This window comes from Dendrobates tinctorius, unplaced genomic scaffold (genome assembly GCF_039654945.1).
Source record: "Dendrobates tinctorius isolate UK_male_01 unplaced genomic scaffold, ASM3965494v1 ptg000064l, whole genome shotgun sequence".
Taxonomy (NCBI): Eukaryota; Metazoa; Chordata; class Amphibia; order Anura; family Dendrobatidae; genus Dendrobates; species Dendrobates tinctorius.
Genome location: NW_027361732.1, coordinates 47,026,898 through 47,052,106, shown reverse-complemented (window position 1 = coordinate 47,052,106; position 25,209 = coordinate 47,026,898). Strand labels below are relative to the sequence as shown.

The 25,209-nt window shown below is 41.0% G+C and overlaps 1 protein-coding gene across 2 annotated transcripts in view; it reads left to right on the top strand.

Moving 5' to 3' along the window:
- Positions 1-25,209, top strand: part of TBC1D4 (TBC1 domain family member 4) — a 235,228-nt gene that overhangs the window by 176,352 nt on the left and 33,667 nt on the right. For both annotated transcript variants that reach the window (XM_073580387.1, XM_073580386.1), the window contains 6 exons: positions 1,262-1,422; positions 8,485-8,694; positions 10,450-10,605; positions 14,395-14,553; positions 14,790-15,034; positions 17,365-17,524. In XM_073580387.1, the coding sequence (XP_073436488.1) occupies positions 1,262-1,422; positions 8,485-8,694; positions 10,450-10,605; positions 14,395-14,553; positions 14,790-15,034; positions 17,365-17,524 (1,091 nt within the window). The remainder of the gene's footprint in view (positions 1-1,261; positions 1,423-8,484; positions 8,695-10,449; positions 10,606-14,394; positions 14,554-14,789; positions 15,035-17,364; positions 17,525-25,209) is intronic.

Below are 25,209 nucleotides of genomic sequence, written 5' to 3'. Positions count from 1 at the left end.
TATACAGCACATAGCATATGCTAAGACTACTCTGTATACATCACATGATACACTGAGACTCTGCTCTATACAGCACATAGGATACTATGTCCCACATAGCATACACTGAGACTATTCTGTATACATCACAAGATACACTGAGACTCTGCTCTATATAGCACATAGAATACCCTGTCCCACATAGCATACACTGAGACTACTCTGTATACATCATAGGATACACTGAGACTCTGTTCTTTACAGCACATAGGGTACACTGAAACTGCTGTATATACATCACATAGAATTCAATGAGACTGCTATATACATCACGTAGGATACACAGAGACAACTGTATATACATCAAATAGGATACACTTTGACTGCTATATACATCACTTAGGATACACTAAGACTGCTATATACATCATATAGGATATACTCAGACTCTGCTGGGACTCTGGCCTTTTGGGAAATGTGTTCGGGGAATAATATCAATGGGGAAGAAGGAATCAATATAGCAGACAAACCAGATATGGAACATCAACTAATTGAGGTATAACACAAGCCATATCTAAGGAACACACAGTAATCTGTACATTATTCTTAAAAAAGCACACCAGCATTTTTTTCTATATAGTTCAGCATAGGCTATTATTAAAGTTTAGATTGTTCCCATATTACACTTGTATCAAAATAATGTTAACCCTAATTTACTGAAACCAGATAACAGAGCTTAAAAAAATTAACCATTTTGAATCCAATGAATACTGCACTTTAGCATCAGTTTAAGTCCCGCAGAAATTATTAGAATCCATCGTCTCTGCTGTTATGATCTGTATTTTTATTAAGAAGTTGTTTTAGTTCCCACTCAGGATCGTTTTTTTTTTTAAAAAAGGAGTACCACAATGGCAAACCGGATCTGACCATACATCACTGCTGCTACAGGGGAAATATTTGGTCAGTAGTGTTTCCAAAAATTAGTGTGGAGGTTTTACAGAAGCCGGGCCTTTGGCTTCCATTCACATAAAAGTTGCTTTCATAAGACAACCCTATTACCAAATATTTGAAGATAAATCAGGAACCGGTGGACATTGCCGAAGACTTTAAGTATACAAATAGTATCTGATCAATATGCTTGAAAACTACGGTCTACAAGATCAAAATGTAATTTATTATTATTTGCTTAATACGAAGGTCAGGGGATGTTACAGTGTACTCCAAGGCCTCCTGTTTCATGTATTAATTTTAAAAAAATATTAAAACTGGTGTTTTATTGCAGTGAATGTGAAGGAAGAAGGAGGACATTCTCTACATGCAGTAATGACTCATTAAGTGCTTCTGGTACTCCAGTCACACCACGCCGAATTTCGTGGCGTCAGCGGATTTTCCTGAGAGTTGCTTCACCAATGGCTAATTCCCCTTCAGATATGCAGCATATAGGTATGTCAAGTAATTTGTTCTGTGTTGAATAGGTGATTTATGTATCTACAAAATCCACTTTTTGAAGCCAAAGCTTCTTTGTGCAGTCACATGTCAAATCTAAGCAACAAACATATTTTTATTGACAACTTCTATAACAATTATTAAATGGAGTCTGTCACCAGATTTGACCCATCTAAACTATTAATATGGGCATACAGGTTATAGACTGCAGAGGAGAGTGATACCTGTGTGCCTCATATCAGCTGTGTTGTTACTGAGAAATCATAGAAGGGTAGAGTTGGAAGAGACCTCCTGGGCCATCTGGTCCAACCCCCTGCTCAAAGCCAGATTCACTAAATCATCCCAGACAGATGTCTGTCCAGCCTCTGTTTGAATACTTCTATTGAAGGAGAACTCACCACCTCTCATGGCAGCCTGTTCCACTCATTGATCACTCTAACTGTCAAAAAGTGTTTTCAAATATCTAATCTGTGTCTCCTCCCATTCAGTTTCTTCCCATTGCTTCTAGTCTTTCCTTGTGCAAATGAAAATAAAGATGATCCTTCTACAATGTGACAGCCCTTGAGATATTTGTAGACAGCTATTAAGTCTCCTCTCAGTCTTCTCTTCTGCAAGCTAAACATTCCCAAATCCTGCAACCTTTCCTCATAAGACAGGGTTTGCAGACCGGTCACCATTCTGGTCGCTCTTTTCTGAACTTGCTCCAGTTTGTTGATGTCTTGTTTAAAATGTGGCGCCCAAAACTGGACACAGTATTCCAGATGAGGTCTGACCAAAGAGCAGTAGAGGGCAATAATGACTTCACGTGATCTAGACTGTATGCTTCTGTTAATACATCCTAGAATTGCATTTGCCTTTTTTGCTGCTGCATCACACTGTTGACTCATATTCAGTCTGTGATCTATTAGTATACCCAAGTCTTTTTCACATGTGCTGTTGCTTAGCCCTATTCCTCCCATTCTGTATATGCTTTTTTCATTTTTAATGCCCAGATGTAGTACTTTGCATTTTTCCCTGTTAAACACCATTCTGTTAGTTGCTGCCCACTGCTCCAGTTTATTTATATCTTTTTGAATCCTCTCTCTCTCTTCTTTGGTATTAGCTATCCCTCCAAGCTTTGTGTCATCAGCAAATTTAATCAGTTTACCCTCAATTCCTTCATCTAAATCATTGATAAAGATATTGAACAATACAGGGCCCAGGACAGAGCCCTGTGGTACCCCACTTGAGACATTCTTCCAACTGGATGTGCAGCCATTTACGACCACTCTTTGGGTCTGATCACTAAGCCAGTTATGAGTCCACCTAACAGTTTCCTTGTCCATTCCATACTTAGTCATTTTTTTAATAAGGATTGTGTGAGATACTTTGTCAAATGCTTTGCTGAAGTCAAGATATACTATATCTACAGCATTTCCCTGATCCACCCAATCAGTGATTCTGTCATAGAAGGAAATTAAGTTACATAGTCTGACATGACTTATTAGTTACAAACCCATGCTGACTCTGTTTAATCACTTCATTCTTATCCAGGTACTTACTTACATGTTGTTTAATAATTTGTTCAAAGATCTTTCCTGGTATATAAGTCAGACTCACCGGCCTATAGTTGCCTGGGTCCACCTTCTTCCCCTTTTTGAAGATAGGAACAACATTTACTCTTCTCCAGTCATCTTTTATCACTATATATAATTGAACTCTTCCAGGCTCTGTGGAGGACACTTCCTGGAAGATAACTCTGCCTCCAGAGCTTGTTTTACATGAAGGGGGAGTTACCAGTGTGAGACAAGTAATTAATACAGAGCAGGAGAAATTTAATTTGTCTGCTTGCAAACACATTTTTTGCTTCGCTCTGAGCTCTGCTATATATTGCAACCCTGTCAGCCTGTAAGATAGAAGCTGAAGCTGAGAGGAACCTTCAGATGTGTCCGTTATAATCACACACAATCCTGCAGTGAGATCAAGAGAGCAGAGAGCGAGCATTACACATCTCACGAGTAACCATCACATATCACACTGGTAACCATTAGACATCACACTGGTAACTCCCCCTTATATTTAAAACAAGCTCAGGAGTCAGAGTCAACTCGAGGCACCATCCGCCCCAGAGTTTGGAAGAGGTCATTTTTATATAAAGTGATAAAAGATAATTTCTCAGCAACAACACATCTGCTATGAGACATACATGTAGGACTGTTTGCAGCATTCTGTAACCTGTATGCCCATATTAATAGTTTAGTTAGATCAAATGTGGTGACAGATTTCCTTTAAAGAGGTCTTGAAAATGTTATGAACTACTAAATTATAAATATTATGTGGAGAAAAAGAGTCCCATCAGTCTTCCAAAAGTTGCATCAGTCTTCCAAGGGATGGGTATGGTCACCTAACTCCACTGAGACAATGATAATAATAATCTATAGATAGGAGAGAGAGAGGTCGCACTCCAAGCATAGCAAAAGATATAAAAAAAAAATTGTTCCACGCCAAAGGTACATGACATTTTGGTCTAACATGTTCACTTGAGAACAGCTCACACCTTAAGCCAAAACATTGTGTATCTTTGGCAAGGTATAAACTTTTCTTTTTCAATTTTTTGCTTTGTTTGGATTGTGATCTCTTTTTCTTATTTTACGCACTTTATATACAGTTAGGTCCATATATCTTTGGACAGAGACAACATTTTTCTAATTTTGGTTCTAGACATTACCACAATGAATTTTAAACAAAACAATTCAGATGCAGTTGAAGTTCAGACTTTCAGCTTTCATTTGAGGGTATCCACATTAAAATTGGATGAAGGGTTTAGGAGTTTCAGCTCCTTAACATGTGCCACCCTGTTTTTAATGGGACCAAAAGTAATTGGGCAATTGACTTCAAGGCTATTTCATAGACAGGTGTGGGCAATCCCTTTGTTTTGTCATTTTCAATTAAGCAGATAAAAGGCCTGGAGTTGATTTGAGGTGTGGTGCTTGCATTTGGAAGGTTTTGCTGTGAAGGAAACAAAGGAGCTCTCCATGCAGGTGAAACAAGCCATCCTTAAGGGCCTGTCACACTAAGCGATATCGCTATAACGTCACTGGATTTTGTGATGTTATAGCGATATTGCTAGCGATATTGCTATGTCTGATACTTACATCGGACCGCTCCCCCGCTGGTTATCGCTGATCACGCGAGAACGTCCAGTACATTTTCTCATCGTCAGCTTCCTGCTGGGCTTCCTGTGGAGAGACGAGCGACGCGTGGACGCGGGCGGGAGGACGTCAGGATCGCCTCGTCTGACAGGTAAGTAGCGACCCCCGACCCCTGCGATGTCGTTGGTGAGATCTGCCTGTGTGACAGCTCACTAGCGACCACTTAGCGATGCACCAGCGATCCTGACCGCGTCATATCGCTGGTCGGGATCGCTGGTGCATCGCTAAGTGTGACAGTACCTTAAAGCTGAAAAAACCCATCCGAGAAATTGCTACAACATTAGGAGCGGCAAAATCTACAGTTTGGTACATCCTGAAAAAGAAAGAAAGCTCTGGTGAACTCATCAATGCAAAAAGACCTGGGCGCCCACGGAAGACAACAGTGGTGGATGATCGTAGAATAGTCTCCATGGTGAAGAGAAACCCCTTCACAACAGCCAACCAAGTGAACAACACCAGGAGGTAGGCGTATCAATATCCAAATCTACCATAAAGAGAAGACTGCATGAAAGTAAATACAGAGGGTTCACTGCACAGTGCAAGCCACTCATAAGCATCAAGAATCAAAAGGCTAGACTGGACTTTGCTAAAAAAACATCTAAAAAAGCCAGCACAGTTCTAGAAGAACCTTCTTTGGACAGATGAAACCAAGATCAACCTCTACCAGAATGATGGAAAGAGAAAACTATAGCGAAGGCGTGGTACAGCTCATGATCCAAAACATACCACATCATCTGTAAAACACGGTGGAGGCAGTGTGATGGCTTGGGCATGCATGGCTGCCAGTTCACTGGGTCACTAGTGTTTATTGATGATGTGACACAGGACAGAAGCAGCCGAATGAATTCTGAGGTATTCAGAGCCATACTGTGTGCTCAGATCCAGCCAAATGCAGCCAAACTGATTGGTCGTCGTTTCATACTACAGATAGACAATGACCCAAAACATAAAGCCAAAGCAACCCAGGAGTTTATTAAAGCAAAGAAGTGGAATATTCTTGAATGGCCATGTCAGTCACCTGATCTCATCCCAATTGAGCATGCATTTCACTTGTTAAAGGCTAAACTTCAGACAGAAAGGCCGACAAACAAACTGAAAACCACCGCAGTGAAGGACTGGCAGAGCATCAAAAAGGAGGAAACACAGCGTCTGGTGATGTCCATGAGTTCAAGACTTCAGGCAGTCATTGCCAACAAAAGGTTTTCAACCAAGTACTAGAAATGAACATTTTATTTACAATTATTTAATCTGTCCAATTACTTTTGGTCCCTTTAAAAACAGGGTGGCACATGTTAAGGAGCTGAAACTCCTAAACCCTTCATCCAATTTTAATGTGGATATCCTCAAATGAAAGCTGAAAGTCTGAACTTCAACTGCATCTGAATTGTTTTGTTTAAAATTCATCGTGGTAATGTCTAGAACCAAAATTAGAAAAATGTTGTCTCTGTACAAATATATATGGACCTAACTGTATATCGGCATTAATTCCACAGTGCTTTACATACATTACCAGCTCTGTCCCCTTGTCAAATAACTTGATATAAAAGTCAAACCAGAATCTCAATTTGCAGACACTGTGGTCCAGGGTGCTGCCCGTCATCAGTACAAAGTGGGAGATCTGGTTTGGCTGTGTGAGAGGCGTCTGACCGGGATCCAAGAAGTATCGTTTCTCCTTGCAGAGAGTGTCAAGTTAAGCATGCCTAGATGACTTAAACCGCAATACTTAACATGTCACTTTCCGCAAGGAGAAACAATACTTCTTTGATCCCGGTCAGACGCCTATCACACAGCCAAACCAGATCTTAGACTTTGCACTGACAAGAGGCAGTAGCCCGAAACAGTGTCTGCAAATTGAGATTCTGGTTTGGCTCTTATCCCAAGTTATGTGACAAGGCTCGTTAAAGGAGTTCTAGTCCTCTTCGTCTCTGAAGAGACAATTTGCATATTTCCCAGAGGAGCCTTGCGGCTTTAAGTCTCCTCATCTCAGCATGCTTAGCTTGTCACTCTCCGCAAGGAGAAACGATACTTTTTAAAACCCACATTGCAAACCTATATATGCATGAAGAAAATCTGCAATATGTAGATGAGATGTTTTTAAATGTACTTATTCTTTTTAAATGCACGTGTAATGTACATGTTCTGGCTCCTGGTGGTGTTTGAAGAAAATTTTTGCCTGATTTGCATTTTGCTCCTTTTCTGCCACAAGGACCTTCTAGTGGGCATTTCCTCGCTCCACTCGCTTGTATTGAGCGAGGTCACACCACGTCTAGTGACATGGCTGTCCAGTAGGCGTGGCTGTCTAGTGTTTGTGTCCCATATGAAAATGGATTTGGTTTCCTTTGATACTGAAGAGGTTAACGACCCTGTCTATGCTGGTCAGAAATTTGCAGCTCCATTTCAGCTGTTTCTGATCTGGTCATTACCTCTCCCTATAAAACCTGGCCAGACCTTCTCTGCCTTGACATTGAAAGCTTTGCTTTCTAGCTCCTTGGAGATGCTGTGCTGAATTGGAGATTGTTGTTGCTACTGGAGATTGTTGTGTGCTGTTTTTTGCTGTCTGCTTTCCTTGTTGTCTTATTCCCATTTGGTTGGTACATTCCTATCCTTCCCTATATACCTCTCTACCTTTGAGCGTTTGTATGTTTGTTGCTTTCTGTTATCCCTGTTTTCTCTTTGCCTCATGAGTTGGGGGAGGGGTCACATTAGGGTTTAACAGGAGCATAATAAGGTCGGAGACTCGGGCCTCTCTACCTTCAAGAGTACCCCCAGGACAGAGATAGTTAGTGTCCTAGTACCAGAATAGTTTGAGTCCCCCCCCCCCCCCTTCCTTACTGAAGACTGTCATATTATGACAAGAGCATGAGCTGGGGGGATTCATAAGTCTGCTATCTCAGAGTGACTGCAAACTTATCGATTTGGACCGAAGGGTGGATATATTTGTATGTTAACGATTTTCTGCACATTGAATGCCTTATTTTTTACATGCTTCGTAAACACTAATCATGATGCACTGAGCAATATACCATATGCTAAACTGAAAGCAAAACAAGCAGACTACTCTGTTCACCCAGAATCCTCTGAGCACAACTTAGATCTACCCCACTCTCAGCTGGTATCTCCCAGAAAAGAAGAAATTCTTACCAAAATTCATGCTTACTCTGCTCAAATGTGACAATATATAGAATTATCGTGGATTTTGACAAAATTTCACCAAAAACTGTATATTTTCAAAATGTTCCAAAAAGTTGCAAACCACCCATTGACTTAAAACACCAGTGCAGTCCATATATAAACGTCACGGCGGTATGATCTAAAACATCATTGCTGAATCCAAAGCTGCATTGAAATCATGGAGGTGGGGAGTTGTACGTCAGAGAAGGCAGAGTTAGTCTATTACTATCTCTGCCTTTTTAAACACTGTATGTACGTTACCAGTGGAAATGCATGATAATAAAATTCTATTTAAATGTTGAATTTTTACATGTACATTATTGAGGAAAAAAAAGAATATAAAAACAGCATTAAAAAAATTAGTCCCCTTGAACCTGCAGGTATGAAAAAAAAGTGCCTGATCATGAATAGTGGAACATGTCCCTGTCTTGAACTGTTTAATGCGCTGGGAGTGTACTTGGTATCTACAGTCTAAATTACACCCAGAAGCTTAAAAAAAAAAAGATCTAAACTTGTCACTAAAACAAGAAGTATGAGCATGTTGATATAGAAAACAGGAAGTCTGGTCAATGACAGAATGTAGGTTTTCTTCAGAAGGACTCCGGCACCAGTCAGCTGGAAAGTGCTGTGACCTCTGATTTGTATTGTTTGATTCGGTGGAAATGATGCCGGACATTTTGTGTCTCCATTATTTCAGATCATATAGATGGGAATGATTTGCTGCCTTTATCTCCTCTTCCTCCAACTATGGAAGAGGACCCTCTAGCATCCCTTCTACAGGACAACAATGCTGCTGACAGTCCAGATGGGAAGCGGACTGCTGAACAACTCCAGAGGTTATGGAGGAAAGCAATCCATCAACAGATTTTATTACTGAGAATGGAAAAGGAGAACCTGAAACTTGAAGGTTAGTTCTAAAATGTGATGTAAGGTGAAACCACATAGGAAAAAAGTTTGAGATTTTACAATGATCTCTGTTCATACCTGGAGTTTCACATTGGTGTACAGTCTATATGCACAATGATCCCAAGTTCCTCATAAGAACAAAGAGTAATTGTAACATTTCTCTCGTCATAAAGTTATTGTGAGAATTCATTTTTGTTGTATAGTACTGGACATTTTTTAGTAGTATGTTTCTGCAATACTATCCCCTTACCCTACAGGTCTCTAGCAAGAGGTAATGTTGTCATAATACATGGCTCTGAGCACCACCCTGACCAACAGGTTTGTGGAAACATGAAGCTGCTGGTCATTGGGAAGTGTGAGAGCAGTCACAGTGCTTATCAGGCCTTCAGCATAAAACTTTCGATTATCGAAATATATTGTAACTTACTGGTAATAATGCTCATTGCTAATATCCTTGTTTTTTTCTCCTTTGTGCTTTCATGGGATATATGATCTGACTCTTAATTGTTTTTTTCAGAAGGTAAGGAAGAGCGTTGAATGTTTTGTAATTGTTATCATTATTTCATCATTTCAAATAAACACCAAAAGTTAAACCATATTGGGGAAAACGATAGAATTGGCAGTCAAAATGGGAAACACCTGGGTGAAAATTCTGTGTGAGGTCTAATAGCAAGAATATTGGCTACATGAAAGAATGAATCTATATATGCTGATGTGTTTTTACTTTTTTGTGAATGATCCAAGTTTTACATTTTACAGTAGTTTCTGCTAGAACTCTCGTTTTTTTGTTTTTTTTTATTTCAGTACTTTCACTGCCTGTTGATGTATCATCCAATGACATGGGATATTACCACTGCAGACAATCATTGGCCTCCTCACGATTTTTACTATTATTATTATTTAACTCAATTATAGAACACCATTAATTCCACAGCGCTTTACAAACATGATCAGCAATGTCCCTGATGGGGCTCACAATCTAAACTCCCCATCGGTATCTGTTTCGAGTGTGGGAGGAAACCTGAGAACCAGGAGGAAACCCACACAAACACGGGGAGAACATACAAACTCCTTGTACATTTTGTCCTTGGTGAGATGTGAACCCAGGACACCAGCGCTGCAGAGCAATAGTGCTTTAAATATGTATTTATCTCTTCATAAAAAAACATAAATATAATAATAGATAGAACTCTCAACAGGAAGAACTAATTCGGAAGGTGGGGGGAAACACAATTCATTTAAAGGTTATGGTGGATTGTATAGCAGCATAAAATTTAAAATTAATGATATGGGTCTAATATATGTATATGTTTTTTATGAGGATATCAATAAATATTTATATTTTATTTATTAGTTGTGTTTCACATCTATGGGTTTTAGTTTCCGAATGGTCACACGACAACCACATATGTACTGTGTATGCAAAGCAACAGTGCTAACCACTGAGCCACCTTACTGCCCATACAACTACGTGATTAAATGATTAGCTGATTAGCATCTATTGATGGCTATGACTTATGGTGAACTAAATGCACCCGATGGTCAGTCTCGCTCAAAAATATCAGCTCTATCTCAGAGGTATTTAGCGAATGCATATAGCCATAAGTACATTGTGTATTTTCATATACGGTAGTTAAAAATCCTTTTATAGAACAATAAGCACCTAAATCACCCCATGTGAACTAACCATAGTGGTCTTTCCTTTTTCTGTGTTCTTTATTTTCATTATTGTTGTTATTTCATGTTTAATTTCCAGCTAGCAGAGATGAGCTGCAGTCTAGAAAAATAAAGCTCGATTATGAGGAAGTTGGAATGTGTCAAAAAGACGTCTCAAGTCTATGGGACAAGAAATTAAACTGCAGAACTAAGATCCGGTTTGACATGGAAGAGATATATGTAACACTAAAAGAAGGTACTGACATTTTAGGTGTTTGAGATTAGAATTATTAATACGTGTTGGTAATACAGTAGAGCATCTTATTGAGAAGCCTCTTTTTCGCTAAGACAGATCATGTGTGACACTTTTTCAGGACCATCAGAGGCAGAACACTGCGTGCGCTATAGGCTGTATAGGTATATGTCGTTACTTCACTAATATTCTTTTCTACTGCTGAGCACAACCAAGAGGCTTACATGTCTTACATCCCTCTAAGTCCTGAAATATGAGCTTCGTGTGAGTAAGGATGAAATGCCAGGTTCTCATTTTAGAGAGAAGAACAATTCATGAAAGTCATGGCATAATCTTTGCAAGGCAAGTTTAAAGAGTTATTCCTAAAATCATATGTGGTGTCACAATTCTGTACACACAGATTAATCTTATGTGTCAATACAACTTGTTTTCCAATTTGTTCCGTTTTGAAAATATCAACCCCATAATGATACCCCCATGCTCTGTGTACCCTCCATTTTTATTTGATTCATCGTCCTATGGTTATATTGTGATTGGTCAAATGTGCATTTGCCTCCTTCTATGCCCCTCATATATGGACTGCCATTCTGTAGCTCTTGCTGATCACACACTGGGAGACGCCGTCTTCTCAGGTTACTGAGATATAGTGGCTGACAGCGAGCTGTGCTATGTCCAGCTCTGCTGGTCCTGCACATCAGGAGGCTGGCTGATAAAGCAGAGAGTGAGCAGGACACAACACAGTTCAGCTGTGCTAAGTTTGGCTCTGCTGTGTTCTGACAACAGGAGGCTGGCTGATAATGTGGAGAGAGAATGGAGCTAAGGTCGGGATCACACTACCGTGTGTGATGCGAAATAAAAACACATGCAGCCACAGCTCTGGTACTGAGTGCCGGTTGTTGATGCGAGAGACTCATGCGAGTTTCGCACATCACACACGGTAGTGTGATCCTGGTCTAGGGCTGTCTTCACACCTGTCATTTAAAAACCGTTTTCCTTATGTCGTAAAAAGACAGCGCATTTAGTGATTTCAGGAAAATCGTGACATGAAAACAGCGTACCCTGAAAGTCTGTGCTACCGTCAACCCTGCTATGCCATTAATGAGATATTTGACTACAAGTGATATCTGGAGCTACAGAAGATCGCAAAATAGTAATGAATAATGACAAACTCACATTATTGTTGGGGTGCATCCACGTGTTGTATATAACTAAATAAAGCAGTGCAAAACAAGGTGATACTATAATATTCAGTATACCATCACACTTTTATTTTTTTTCACAGTGCATAAAGTCATGTTCACTAACCCATGAACTAACCATGTTAGGTCAAATTTACTTGTCTGTCGCATACGGTCCGTATACGGATCGCACAGACCTACAGATCTCTGGCCTTGCCCTAATAGTCTCATATATGTCGGGGAAGCTGTTAGTTTGGGTCAGGAGTTCCGCAGATCTGCAGTTGGTCATTTCAGGCCATACATGAACCATATCAAGATGTGTGAATGTAATTTTGAGCCAAATTCACACATTTTTTTTCCCTCCGCCAAAAACTGACAGTTCTTTCATCACGGGGCTGAATCAGATTTTCATTAGTATTTAATCCTTGTATACGTTTTTTTTCCATGAGGCTTTCATTAGTTTTTATCTTATACAAAACTAATCTGATGGCAGATTCCCAAGCTGTTCCTAACAGACAACATGGATGTAAATCAGATAATATCCATGTGCTGTTCATATTTTGGCAGTTCCATTCACTCGGGCGAGTTTGGTCCTTAAGCCGGACTAAAATAGGATATCTTCAATTTGTTTTATGCATCTGTCAGCAAAAATAAAAACAGACGTGCATTGCCCCTAAAATATAATGTCGCAGTGTGCTGTCAGTGTGTTATGGACTAGACTAGTGATGGCGAACCTTTCTGAGACCGAGTGCCCAAACTGCAACCTAAAACCCAATTATTTATGACAAAGTGCCAATAGAGCAAGCACTGCACAGGAGGAGAGTCAGCCGCTGCCAAGTTTCTTCCCTGTACAGCGTTTTCCGTCCCTAAACCCTGATGATCAATTCTATTATGTCAACAATTTATTGATTTTAAACTTACCTTTGCAGTGTTCTGTTCAGCAGGGGGGCTTCAAGCTCATGCGTCCTTATCACACACTGAAACTGAGCCACTCACACTGCTTTTTCCAGACACAGCAGTTAGATTGATCTTTAGGGAAAAAAATGTAGAATATTAGATACATAGGTAAATAGATTTTAGCATGGAATGCAAGCAGATTCCACGCTGAAATCCACTGCTACATTTCAAAGTATGAATATCTCTAATCTCTAGCCACACTCACACAAATTTGAAACACTTACTGTATCTGGCTGTTGCTGACTTCTAAATCCTGGCATGGACATGGCTGGCTTGGGAAGCTGTCTGGCTTGTGGATAGCACATGGCAAGAATGGCAGCCTAGGAGGCTTCACCATGAACTGAAAAAGTATAAATATTTGATGCGGCTCCACATTTGACAAAAAATATATTTTAAAAAATCGCTGGCGGTCCAGGTGCTGAGATTGCAAACAACCACCAAACTAGTAACCGGTACACACTCTATCTTTTAATTACTGTGCTCACCACCTGCCCAATTAGAATGGTCCCACAGCCAGTAGTTATGTTCCCATCCTGATCCCCTTCTTGTAGTAATATGCCCCATCATTATCCCCTTCTTTTAGTAATGTGCCCCATCCTGCTCCCCTTCATGTAGAAATGTCCCATCATGATCCCCTTCATGTAGAAATGTGCCCCATCATGATCCCCTTCATGTAGAAATTGCTGATTCCACCACCTCCATCATTTCCTCCACCTCACCACCACCCCATTATTGCCCTTTCCACCACCCCCATCATTGCCTTCTCCCCCACCACCCCATCATTGCCCTCTCTGTTTCCCCCATCATTGCCTTCTCCACCACCACCGCATCATTGCTTTCTACATCACTCCTATCATTACCCTCTCCCCTATCACTCCCATCATTGCCCTCTCCCCATCACCCCCATTATCGCCTTCTCCATCACTCCCATCATTGCCCTCTCCCCATCACCCGATCATTGCCTTCTCCATCACTCCCATCATTGCCCTCTCCCCCATCAATGCCTTCTCCATCACTCCCATCATTGCCCTCTCCCCATCATTGCCTTCTCCATCACTCCCATCATTGCCCTCTCCCCATCATTCCCCTCTCCCCCATCATTGCCCTCTCCCTCATCACCCCCATCATTGCCTTCTCCATCACCCCCATCATTACACACACACACACACCTCTTACACACACACACCTCTCACCTCTCCGCACGCTCGCCGGCAGCTTCTTCTCACTGGCACAGCGGCCGCGGAGCTGATTAATGATGTCATCCAGCTCCGTCGCTGACTTCCGTGTGAGGCAGGAAGCTGCAGCTTCGGAGCGAGGACACTTACAGATGAGGCGATGCCGCGTGCCAGCAGAGAGGACTCTGCGTGCCCTCTCTGGCATGCGTGCCATAGGTTCGCCATCATTAGACTAGACTAATGCATGTAATAGCAACAACCTCCTGGAGAACACATCAGTAATTGGTAGGGTAGATTTAGGCAAATTTTCACAAAATGTAACTTGTAGTTTAGGATTTTTGGATGTACATACACAGATACAATAACCTCTTCTTTGTCCAGACTAAATGTTCTGTGACAGATTGGCTCCATCATATACTCTACATAATAGATCTTATACATTTTAATATAGATATTCTTTTATTTTTTTTTCTGACTTATAGGTGTCCCAAAATGCAAACGTGGGGAAATCTGGCAATTTCTTTCTGTGCAGTATCGTCTAAGGCACCGACTTCCAAGCAAGCAGCAGCCGCCAGATATGACATACAGCGAGCTTCTGAAGCAGCTCACAGCTCAGCAGCACGCCATCCTTGTAGATCTTGGTATGTGGTTAATTTTCTTCATAGAAGATCTTTGCATATTTCATTCTCCTCTGCATTGTATAAATATTTTATTCCACAGCTGTTACTATTGTATCTGTAACCTTTAAGAAATTTTAAGTCCAGTTCAATCATCATTGTAACCTGCTCTGAATTGTATACAGTATACATGTGTGTTTGACATTATTGTATATGAATTCAAAGATTAAGGAATATATATACCGTATATTTATTTACAGGAAGGACTTTCCCCACTCACCCGTACTTCTCTGCCCAGCTCGGGGCAGGACAGCTGTCTCTGTATAACCTGCTTAAAGCTTACTCACTGCTTGACAAGGAAGTTGGCTATTGCCAGGGAATAAGTTTTGTGGCCGGGGTACTTCTTCTACATATGAATGAACAGCAATCCTTCGAGATGTTAAAATTTCTTATGTATGACCTTGCGTTCCGGAAACAGTATCGGCCAGATATGATGTCCCTTCAGGTATGTCGGAGTCATCCAAATTCATTTCTTTTTAAGGATCACAAATTCTTAAGCCTGCTCTAGTGTCTCTCTAGCGTTCTCAGGTCTTCGGAAATCATTCTGTAGCCCAACATACAAGTCCACTTCGTTTTTCAATATGAACTCTGCTGTGTTATACCCTAAAGCACAGGTGTCTCTAGGTTTTCTGGTACCTGGGGCAAGAATTCAGTTTGGTGCCCCCCCAAGCACGTATGCGATTTGCACACCTAGGCCAGGGTCATACTTGCGAGAAACTCGCACGAGTCTCGCGTCTCAATACCTGGCACTGCCACCGGCACTCGGACCGGAGCGCTCAGGTGCGTAGAAATACATGCAGCCGCACGCTCCTGACTCAATTGAGACGCGAGACTCATATGAGTTTCTCGCAAGTGTGACCCCAGCCTTAGTCATGTGCCGATGAGCTGCTTGCCCTGATTTAATGTTCAGTTAAAAACTGAGAGAAGTAGAAGAGAAGCTCTTGTTATGCAGCAGTATGAAAATCGCATACGAGTGAATCGGCCATGTGATGACTGCTGGAACCAGCAAGCAGAGCTGAATCCTGACAGTATATTTCAGGCTGTTAGCATTTGCCGCAGGGCTTCATTCTATAATTAATGGGTGCGTTCAGGTTTGAGATGAAAGTCTGCAGTCACTATAATTGGCTGCAGGCGTCTGATTTCTTACAGAGCAAGCACTGCACACTGAGGATTCTCCCTTGCCACAAGTAAGTGATTTGTGTACTTCTGTCCACATTCCGACTAGACGTGCTCGGCCTCACTCAATTCATTTTCATTGGGTGAGGCCACACTTGTCTAGTCGGCACATGACCACATGTATGCAAATCACCAGCACCTGAGAATCCTGATAGCTTGTAATGCGCACTGTGAGAATTCAGAAGTCTGCAGTCACATAGAATGACTGCAGACTCATCACGAGCTTGATTACAACCCCTTTAATATTCCTAACATAAATAAAAACATGAGAATTAATATCACAAAAAATTTACATTCAGGTACCTTATAGATGACATTGTCTCTGGAGTTGTTCTTCTTTCTTCTTCTGTTAGACGGGAGTACAATTGACACTGGGAGCCTGCGCACTGCAGCTTCTATGTACCGGCTGTCAGCTTGACAGCCGGCTCAGAGAACTGAGAACTCCCATTCTGGGGTGCAGCAGAATGCAGCCGCCAGGGGAGACACTGTGGACCACCACATTAGGCCGCCCGACTGCGCCCCCCCTGCCGACTGCACTAGATGCTTTCCATGTATATGTGTTGTGACTGTCACACAGCCGCCACACATGCAGCTGCAGCGCCGGATACCCGATTATCGGGCGCATTCCAGGTATCTGGGTTCCTGCTGCAGCTTCTTCGGTAAGCGCTATAGCTTGCTGAATAAGGAGGGAGCCGACGATATTCACTAATGTCTAGATTTCACCTCTCGTAGACTGATTAGTGTACTGTCTGATCTGGGCCGCATGGATCAGAGTCTGCTCGCGCGATGGCAGCTAGGTATATTCTTCTCTGAAATGCTCTGTCGTTTTAGCTTGAAGGTTTAGATAGGGACTATAGGAGAGGACATGAATCAAGCTGCCGGTTCCCTATAAATATCTATGCAAATTAGTGTATTAGTCATGGAATCTATTTCATTCTCATTTCTTAGCGGCTTAGGAAAAAATTACATTGTTGTCAGAAGTTATCGACAGACGGCCAATAGCTTCAGGGTTATAACTAAGGCTTTGTTCATACACTCAGGTTTTGATGAAGACTTAGAGAGTAACTGTCATTTTAACTTTTGTTTCATAAATCAATAATGTAAATGTAATGTAAAAATAAGCAATATTTTAATAATATATCCTGTCAGAAAAATTAGCTTTTTTTCTCTGCCAGAATTGATCAGTCATTATCAAAATTCTCAGCTGAGGTAAAAAGTGTATTCAGTGAAGACAGACTTTCCCATCACTGAGATAGGAGATGACTGGTGCTGCTGAGATTCCATGTAGACGGGAGGAGGAAAGGGCTAGAGTCCGAGCTCAGAGCTCCCCCTCCCCTCCCTTACAGATTTTACCTCCGAATTGAGAATTTTGATAATGACTGATCAATTTTGTCTAAGAAAAAAGCTATTTTTTTCAATAAGATATATTACAAAGATACTTAGTTTCACGTGTACTATTGATTTACCACATAAAAACTAAAACAACGGTTACACTTTAAGCGCAGATTCCAGGCCTAGATTTTCATTGATATCACTGACATGACAAGGTCTGTACCCCCAAAAAAATTTCACTAGTTCCTCTCTATTATGTTTTGATAGATACAAATGTACCAGCTTTCACGGCTGCTGCATGACTATCAACGGGATCTTTACAACCATCTGGAAGAGAATGAGATAAGTCCTAGTCTCTATGCTGCTCCCTGGTTCCTTACACTGTTTGCCTCACAGTTCCCTCTAGGATTTGTAGCCAGAGTTTTTGGTAAGTTAGAGTCTAAAACATTGTTAATTTTGCTGCATACTTCATGTAGCATGTATGGTGGCTAATATATGGAGGATGTGATAATCTGCACACTTTTCCATGTACTGTATGGTGGCTAATATATGGAGGATGTGATATCCTGCACACTTTTCCATGTACTGTATGGTGGCTAATATATGGAGGATGTGATATTCTGCACACTTTTCCATGTACTGTATAGTGGCTAATATATGGAGGATGTGATATTCTGCACACTTTTCCATGTACTGTATGGTGGCTAATATATGGAGGATGTGATATTCTGCACACTTTTCCATGTACTGTATGGTGGCTAATATATGGAGGATGTGATATTCTGCACACTTTTCCATGTACTGTATGGTGGCTAATATATGGAGGATGTGATAATCTGCACACTTTTCCATGTACTGTATGGTGGCTAATATATGGAGGATGTGATATTCTGCACACTTTTCCATGTACTGTATGGTGGCTACTATATGGAGGATGTGATATCCTGCACACTTTTCCATGTACTGTATGGTGGCTACTATATGGAGGATGTGATATTCTGCATACTTTTCCATGCAGCATGTATGGTGGCTAATATATGGAGGATGTGATATTCTGCACACTTTTCCATGTACTGTATGGTGGCTAATATATGGAGGATGTGATATTCTGCACACTTTTCCATGTACTGTATAGTGGCTAATATATGGAGGATGTGATATTCTGCACACTTTTCCATGTACTGTATGGTGGCTAATATATGGAGGATGTGATATTCTGCACACTTTTCCATGTACTGTATGGTGGCTAATATATGGAGGATGTGATAATCTGCACACTTTTCCATGTACTGTATGGTGGCTAATATATGGAGGATGTGATATTCTGCACACTTTTCCATGTACTGTATGGTGGCTACTATATGGAGGATGTGATATCCTGCACACTTTTCCATGTACTGTATGGTGGCTACTATATGGAGGATGTGATATTCTGCATACTTTTCCATGCAGCATGTATGGTGGCTAATATATGGAGGATGTGATATTCTGCACACTTTTCCATGTACTGTATGGTGGCTACTATATGGAGGATGTGATATCCTGCACACTTTTCCATGTACTGTATGGTGGCTAATATATGGAGGATGTGATATTCTGCACACTTTTCCATGCAGCATGTATGGTGGCTAATATATGGAGGATGTGATATTCTGCACACTTTTCCATGTACTGTATGGTGGCTAATATATGGAGGATGTGATATCCTGCACACTTTTCCATGTACTGTATGGTGGCTACTATATGGAGGATGTGATATCCTGCACACTTTTCCATGTACTGTATGGTGGCTACTATATGGAGGATGTGATAATCTGCATACTTGTCCATGTACTGTATGGTGGCTAATATATGGAGGATGTGATTTTCTGCACACTTGTCCATGTACTGTATGGTGGCTAATATATGGAGGATGTGATAATCTGCACACTTTTCCATGTACTGTATGGTGGCTAATATATGGAGGATGTGATATTCTGCACACTTTTCCATGTACTGTATGGTGGCTACTATATGGAGGATGTGATATTCTGCACACTTTTCCATGTACTGTATGGTGGCTAATATATGGAGGATGTGATATTCTGCACACTTTTCCATGTACTGTATGGTGGCTACTATATGGAGGATGTGATATCCTGCACACTTTTCCATGTACTGTATGGTGGCTACTATATGAAGGATGTGATATTCTGCACACTTTTCCATGTACTGTATGGTGGCTACTATATGGAGGATGTGATATCCTGCACACTTTTCCATGTACTGTATGGTGGCTACTATATGAAGGATGTGATATCCTGTACACTTTTCCATGTACTGTATGGTGGCTACTATATGGAGGATGTGATAATCTGCATACTTGTCCATGTACTGTATGGTGGCTACTATACGGAGGATGTGATATTCTGCACACTTTTCCATGTACTGTATGGTGGCTAATATATGGAGGATGTGATATCCTGCACACTTTTCCATGTACTGTATGGTGGCTACTATATGGAGGATGTGATATCCTGCACACTTTTCCATGTACTGTATGGTGGCTACTATATGGAGGATGTGATATCCTGCACACTTTTCCATGTACTGTATGGTGGCTAATATATGGAGGATGTGATATTCTGCACACTTTTCCATGTACTGTATGGTGGCTACTATATGGAGGATGTGATATCCTGCACACTTTTCCATGTACTGTATGGTGGCTACTATATGGAGGATGTGATATCCTGCACACTTTTCCATGTACTGTATGGTGGCTACTATATGGAGGATGTGATATCCTGCACACTTTTCCATGTACTGTATGGTGGCTAATATATGGAGGATGTGATATCCTGCACACTTTTCCATGTACTGTATGGTGGCTACTATATGGAGGATGTGATATCCTGCACACTTTTCCATGTACTGTATGGTGGCTACTATATGGAGGATGTGATATCCTGCACACTTTTCCATGTACTGTATGGTGGCTAATATATGGAGGATGTGATATCCTGCACACTTTTCCATGTACTGTATGGTGGCTACTATATGGAGGATGTGATATCCTGCACACTTTTCCATGTACTGTATGGTGGCTACTATATGGAGGATGTGATATCCTGCACACTTTTCCATGTACTGTATGGTGGCTAATATATGGAGGATGTGATATCCTGCACACTTTTCCATGTACTGTATGGTGGCTACTATATGGAGGATGTGATATCCTGCACACTTTTCCATGTACTGTATGGTGGCTACTATATGGAGGATGTGATATCCTGCACACTTTTCCATGTACTGTATGGTGGCTAATATATGGAGGATGTGATATCCTGCACACTTTTCCATGTACTGTATGGTGGCTACTATATGGAGGATGTGATATCCTGCACACTTTTCCATGTACTGTATGGTGGCTACTATATGGAGGATGTGATATCCTGCACACTTTTCCATGTACTGTATGGTGGCTAATATATGGAGGATGTGATATCCTGCACACTTTTCCATGTACTGTATGGTGGCTACTATATGGAGGATGTGATATCCTGCACACTTTTCCATGTACTGTATGGTGGCTACTATATGGAGGATGTGATATCCTGCACACTTTTCCATGTACTGTATGGTGGCTAATATATGGAGGATGTGATATCCTGCACACTTTTCCATGTACTGTATGGTGGCTACTATATGGAGGATGTGATATCCTGCACACTTTTCCATGTACTGTATGGTGGCTACTATATGGAGGATGTGATATCCTGCACACTTTTCCATGTACTGTATGGTGGCTAATATATGGAGGATGTGATATCCTGCACACTTTTCCATGTACTGTATGGTGGCTACTATATGGAGGATGTGATATCCTGCACACTTTTCCATGTACTGTATGGTGGCTACTATATGGAGGATGTGATATCCTGCACACTTTTCCATGTACTGTATGGTGGCTAATATATGGAGGATGTGATATTCTGCACACTTTTCCATGTACTGTATGGTGGCTACTATATGGAGGATGTGATATCCTGCACACTTTTCCATGTACTGTATGGTGGCTACTATATGGAGGATGTGATATCCTGCACACTTTTCCATGTACTGTATGGTGGCTACTATATGGAGGATGTGATATTCTGCACACTTTTCCATGTACTGTATGGTGGCTACTATATGGAGGATGTGATATTCTGCACACTTTTCCATGTACTGTATGGTGGCTACTATATGGAGGATGTGATATCCTGCACACTTTTCCATGTACTGTATGGTGGCTACTATATGGAGGATGTGATATTCTGCACACTTTTCCATGTACTGTATGGTGGCTACTATATGGAGGATGTGATATTCTGCACACTTTTCCATGTACTGTATGGTGGCTACTATATGGAGGATGTGATATCCTGCACACTTTTCCATGTACTGTATGGTGGCTACTATATGGAGGATGTGATATTCTGCACACTTTTCCATGTACTGTATGGTGGCTACTATATGGAGGATGTGATATTCTGCACACTTTTCCATGTACTGTATGGTGGCTACTATATGGAGGATGTGATATTCTGCACACTTTTCCATGTACTGTATGGTGGCTAATATATGGAGGATGTGATATCCTGCACACTTTTCCATGTACTGTATGGTGGCTACTATATGGAGGATGTGATATTCTGCACACTTTTCCATGTACTGTATGGTGGCTACTATATGGAGGATGTGATATCCTGCACACTTTTCCATGTACTGTATGGTGGCTACTATATGGAGGATGTGATAATCTGCATACTTGTCCATGTACTGTATGGTGGCTAATATATGGAGGATGTGATTTTCTGCACACTTGTCCATGTACTGTATGGTGGCTAATATATGGAGGATGTGATAATCTGCACACTTTTCCATGTACTGTATGGTGGCTAATATATGGAGGATGTGATATTCTGCACACTTTTCCATGTACTGTATGGTGGCTACTATATGGAGGATGTGATATTCTGCATACTTGTCCATGTACTGTATGGTGGCTAATATATGGAGGATGTGATATCCTGCACACTTTTCCATGTACTGTATGGTGGCTACTATATGGAGGATGTGATATTCTGCACACTTTTCCATGTACTGTATGGTGGCTACTATATGGAGGATGTGATAATCTGCATACTTGTCCATGTACTGTATGGTGGCTAATATATGGAGGATGTGATATTCTGCACACTTTTCCATGTACTGTATAGTGGCTAATATATGGAAGATGTGATATCCTGCACACTTTTCCATGTACTGTATGGTGGCTACTATATGGAGGATGTGATATCCTGCACACTTTCCATGTACTGTATGGTGGCTACTATATGGAGGATGTGATAATCTGCATACTTGTCCATGTACTGTATGGTGGCTAATATATGGAGGATGTGATATTCTGCACACTTGTCCATGTACTGTATGGTGGCTACTATATGGAGGATGTGATATTCTGCACACTTTTCCATGTACTGTATGGTGGCTACTATATGGAGGATGTGATATCCTGCACACTTTTCCATGTACTGTATGGTGGCTAATATATGGAGGATGTGATATCCTGCACACTTTTCCATGTACTGTATGGTGGCTACTATATGGAGGATGTGATATCCTGCACACTTTTCCATGTACTGTATGGTGGCTACTATATGGAGGATGTGATATTCTGCACACTTTTCCATGTACTGTATGGTGGCTACTATATGGAGGATGTGATATCCTGCACACTTTTCCATGTACTGTATGGTGGCTACTATATGGAGGATGTGATATTCTGCACACTTTTCCATGTACTGTATGGTGGCTACTATATGGAGGATGTGATATTCTGCACACTTTTCCATGTACTGTATGGTGGCTACTATATGGAGGATGTGATATTCTGCACACTTTTCCATGTACTGTATGGTGGCTAATATATGGAGGATGTGATATCCTGCACACTTTTCCATGTACTGTATGGTGGCTACTATATGGAGGATGTGATATTCTGCACACTTTTCCATGTACTGTATGGTGGCTACTATATGGAGGATGTGATATCCTGCACACTTTTCCATGTACTGTATGGTGGCTACTATATGGAGGATGTGATAATCTGCATACTTGTCCATGTACTGTATGGTGGCTACTATATGGAGGATGTGATATCCTGCACACTTTTCCATGTACTGTATGGTGGCTAATATATGGAGGATGTGATTTTCTGCACACTTGTCCATGTACTGTATGGTGGCTACTATATGGAGGATGTGATATTCTGCACACTTTTCCATGTACTGTATGGTGGCTAATAAATGGAGGATGTGATATCCTGCACACTTTTCCATGTACTGTATGGTGGCTACTATATGGAGGATGTGATATCCTGCACACTTTTCCATGTACTGTATGGTGGCTACTATATGGAGGATGTGATATTCTGCACACTTTTCCATGTACTGTATGGTGGCTACTATATGGAGGATGTGATATCCTGCACACTTTTCCATGTACTGTATGGTGGCTACTATATGGAGGATGTGATATTCTGCACACTTTTCCATGTACTGTATGGTGGCTAATATATGGAGGATGTGATATTCTGCACACTTTTCCATGTACTGTATGGTGGCTACTATATGGAGGATGTGATATTCTGCACACTTTTCCATGTACTGTATGGTGGCTAATATATGGAGGATGTGATATCCTGCACACTTTTCCATGTACTGTATGGTGGCTACTATATGGAGGATGTGATATTCTGCACACTTTTCCATGTACTGTATGGTGGCTACTATATGGAGGATGTGATATCCTGCACACTTTTCCATGTACTGTATGGTGGCTACTATATGGAGGATGTGATAATCTGCATACTTGTCCATGTACTGTATGGTGGCTAATATATGGAGGATGTGATTTTCTGCACACTTGTCCATGTACTGTATGGTGGCTAATATATGGAGGATGTGATAATCTGCACACTTTTCCATGTACTGTATGGTGGCTAATATATGGAGGATGTGATATTCTGCACACTTTTCCATGTACTGTATGGTGGCTACTATATGGAGGATGTGATATTCTGCATACTTGTCCATGTACTGTATGGTGGCTAATATATGGAGGATGTGATATCCTGCACACTTTTCCATGTACTGTATGGTGGCTACTATATGGAGGATGTGATATTCTGCACACTTTTCCATGTACTGTATGGTGGCTACTATATGGAGGATGTGATATTCTGCACACTTTTCCATGTACTGTATGGTGGCTACTATATGGAGGATGTGATAATCTGCATACTTGTCCATGTACTGTATGGTGGCTAATATATGGAGGATGTGATATTCTGCACACTTTTCCATGTACTGTATAGTAGCTAATATATGGAGGATGTGATATTCTGCACACTTTTCCATGTACTGTATGGTGGCTAATATATGGAGGATGTGATATTCTGCACACTTTTCCATGTACTGTATGGTGGCTAATATATGGAGGATGTGATATTCTGCACACTTTTCCATGTACTGTATGGTGGCTACTATATGGAGGATGTGATATCCTGCACACTTTTCCATGTACTGTATGGTGGCTACTATATGGAGGATGTGATATTCTGCACACTTTTCCATGTACTGTATGGTGGCTAATATATGGAGGATGTGATATTCTGCACACTTTTCCATGTACTGTATAGTGGCTAATATATGGAGGATGTGATATTCTGCACACTTTTCCATGTACTGTATGGTGGCTAATATATGGAGGATGTGATATTCTGCACACTTTTCCATGTACTGTATGGTGGCTAATATATGGAGGATGTGATAATCTGCACACTTTTCCATGTACTGTATGGTGGCTAATATATGGAGGATGTGATATTCTGCACACTTTTCCATGTACTGTATGGTGGCTACTATATGGAGGATGTGATATCCTGCACACTTTTCCATGTACTGTATGGTGGCTACTATATGGAGGATGTGATATTCTGCATACTTTTCCATGCAGCATGTATGGTGGCTAATATATGGAGGATGTGATATTCTGCACACTTTTCCATGTACTGTATGGTGGCTA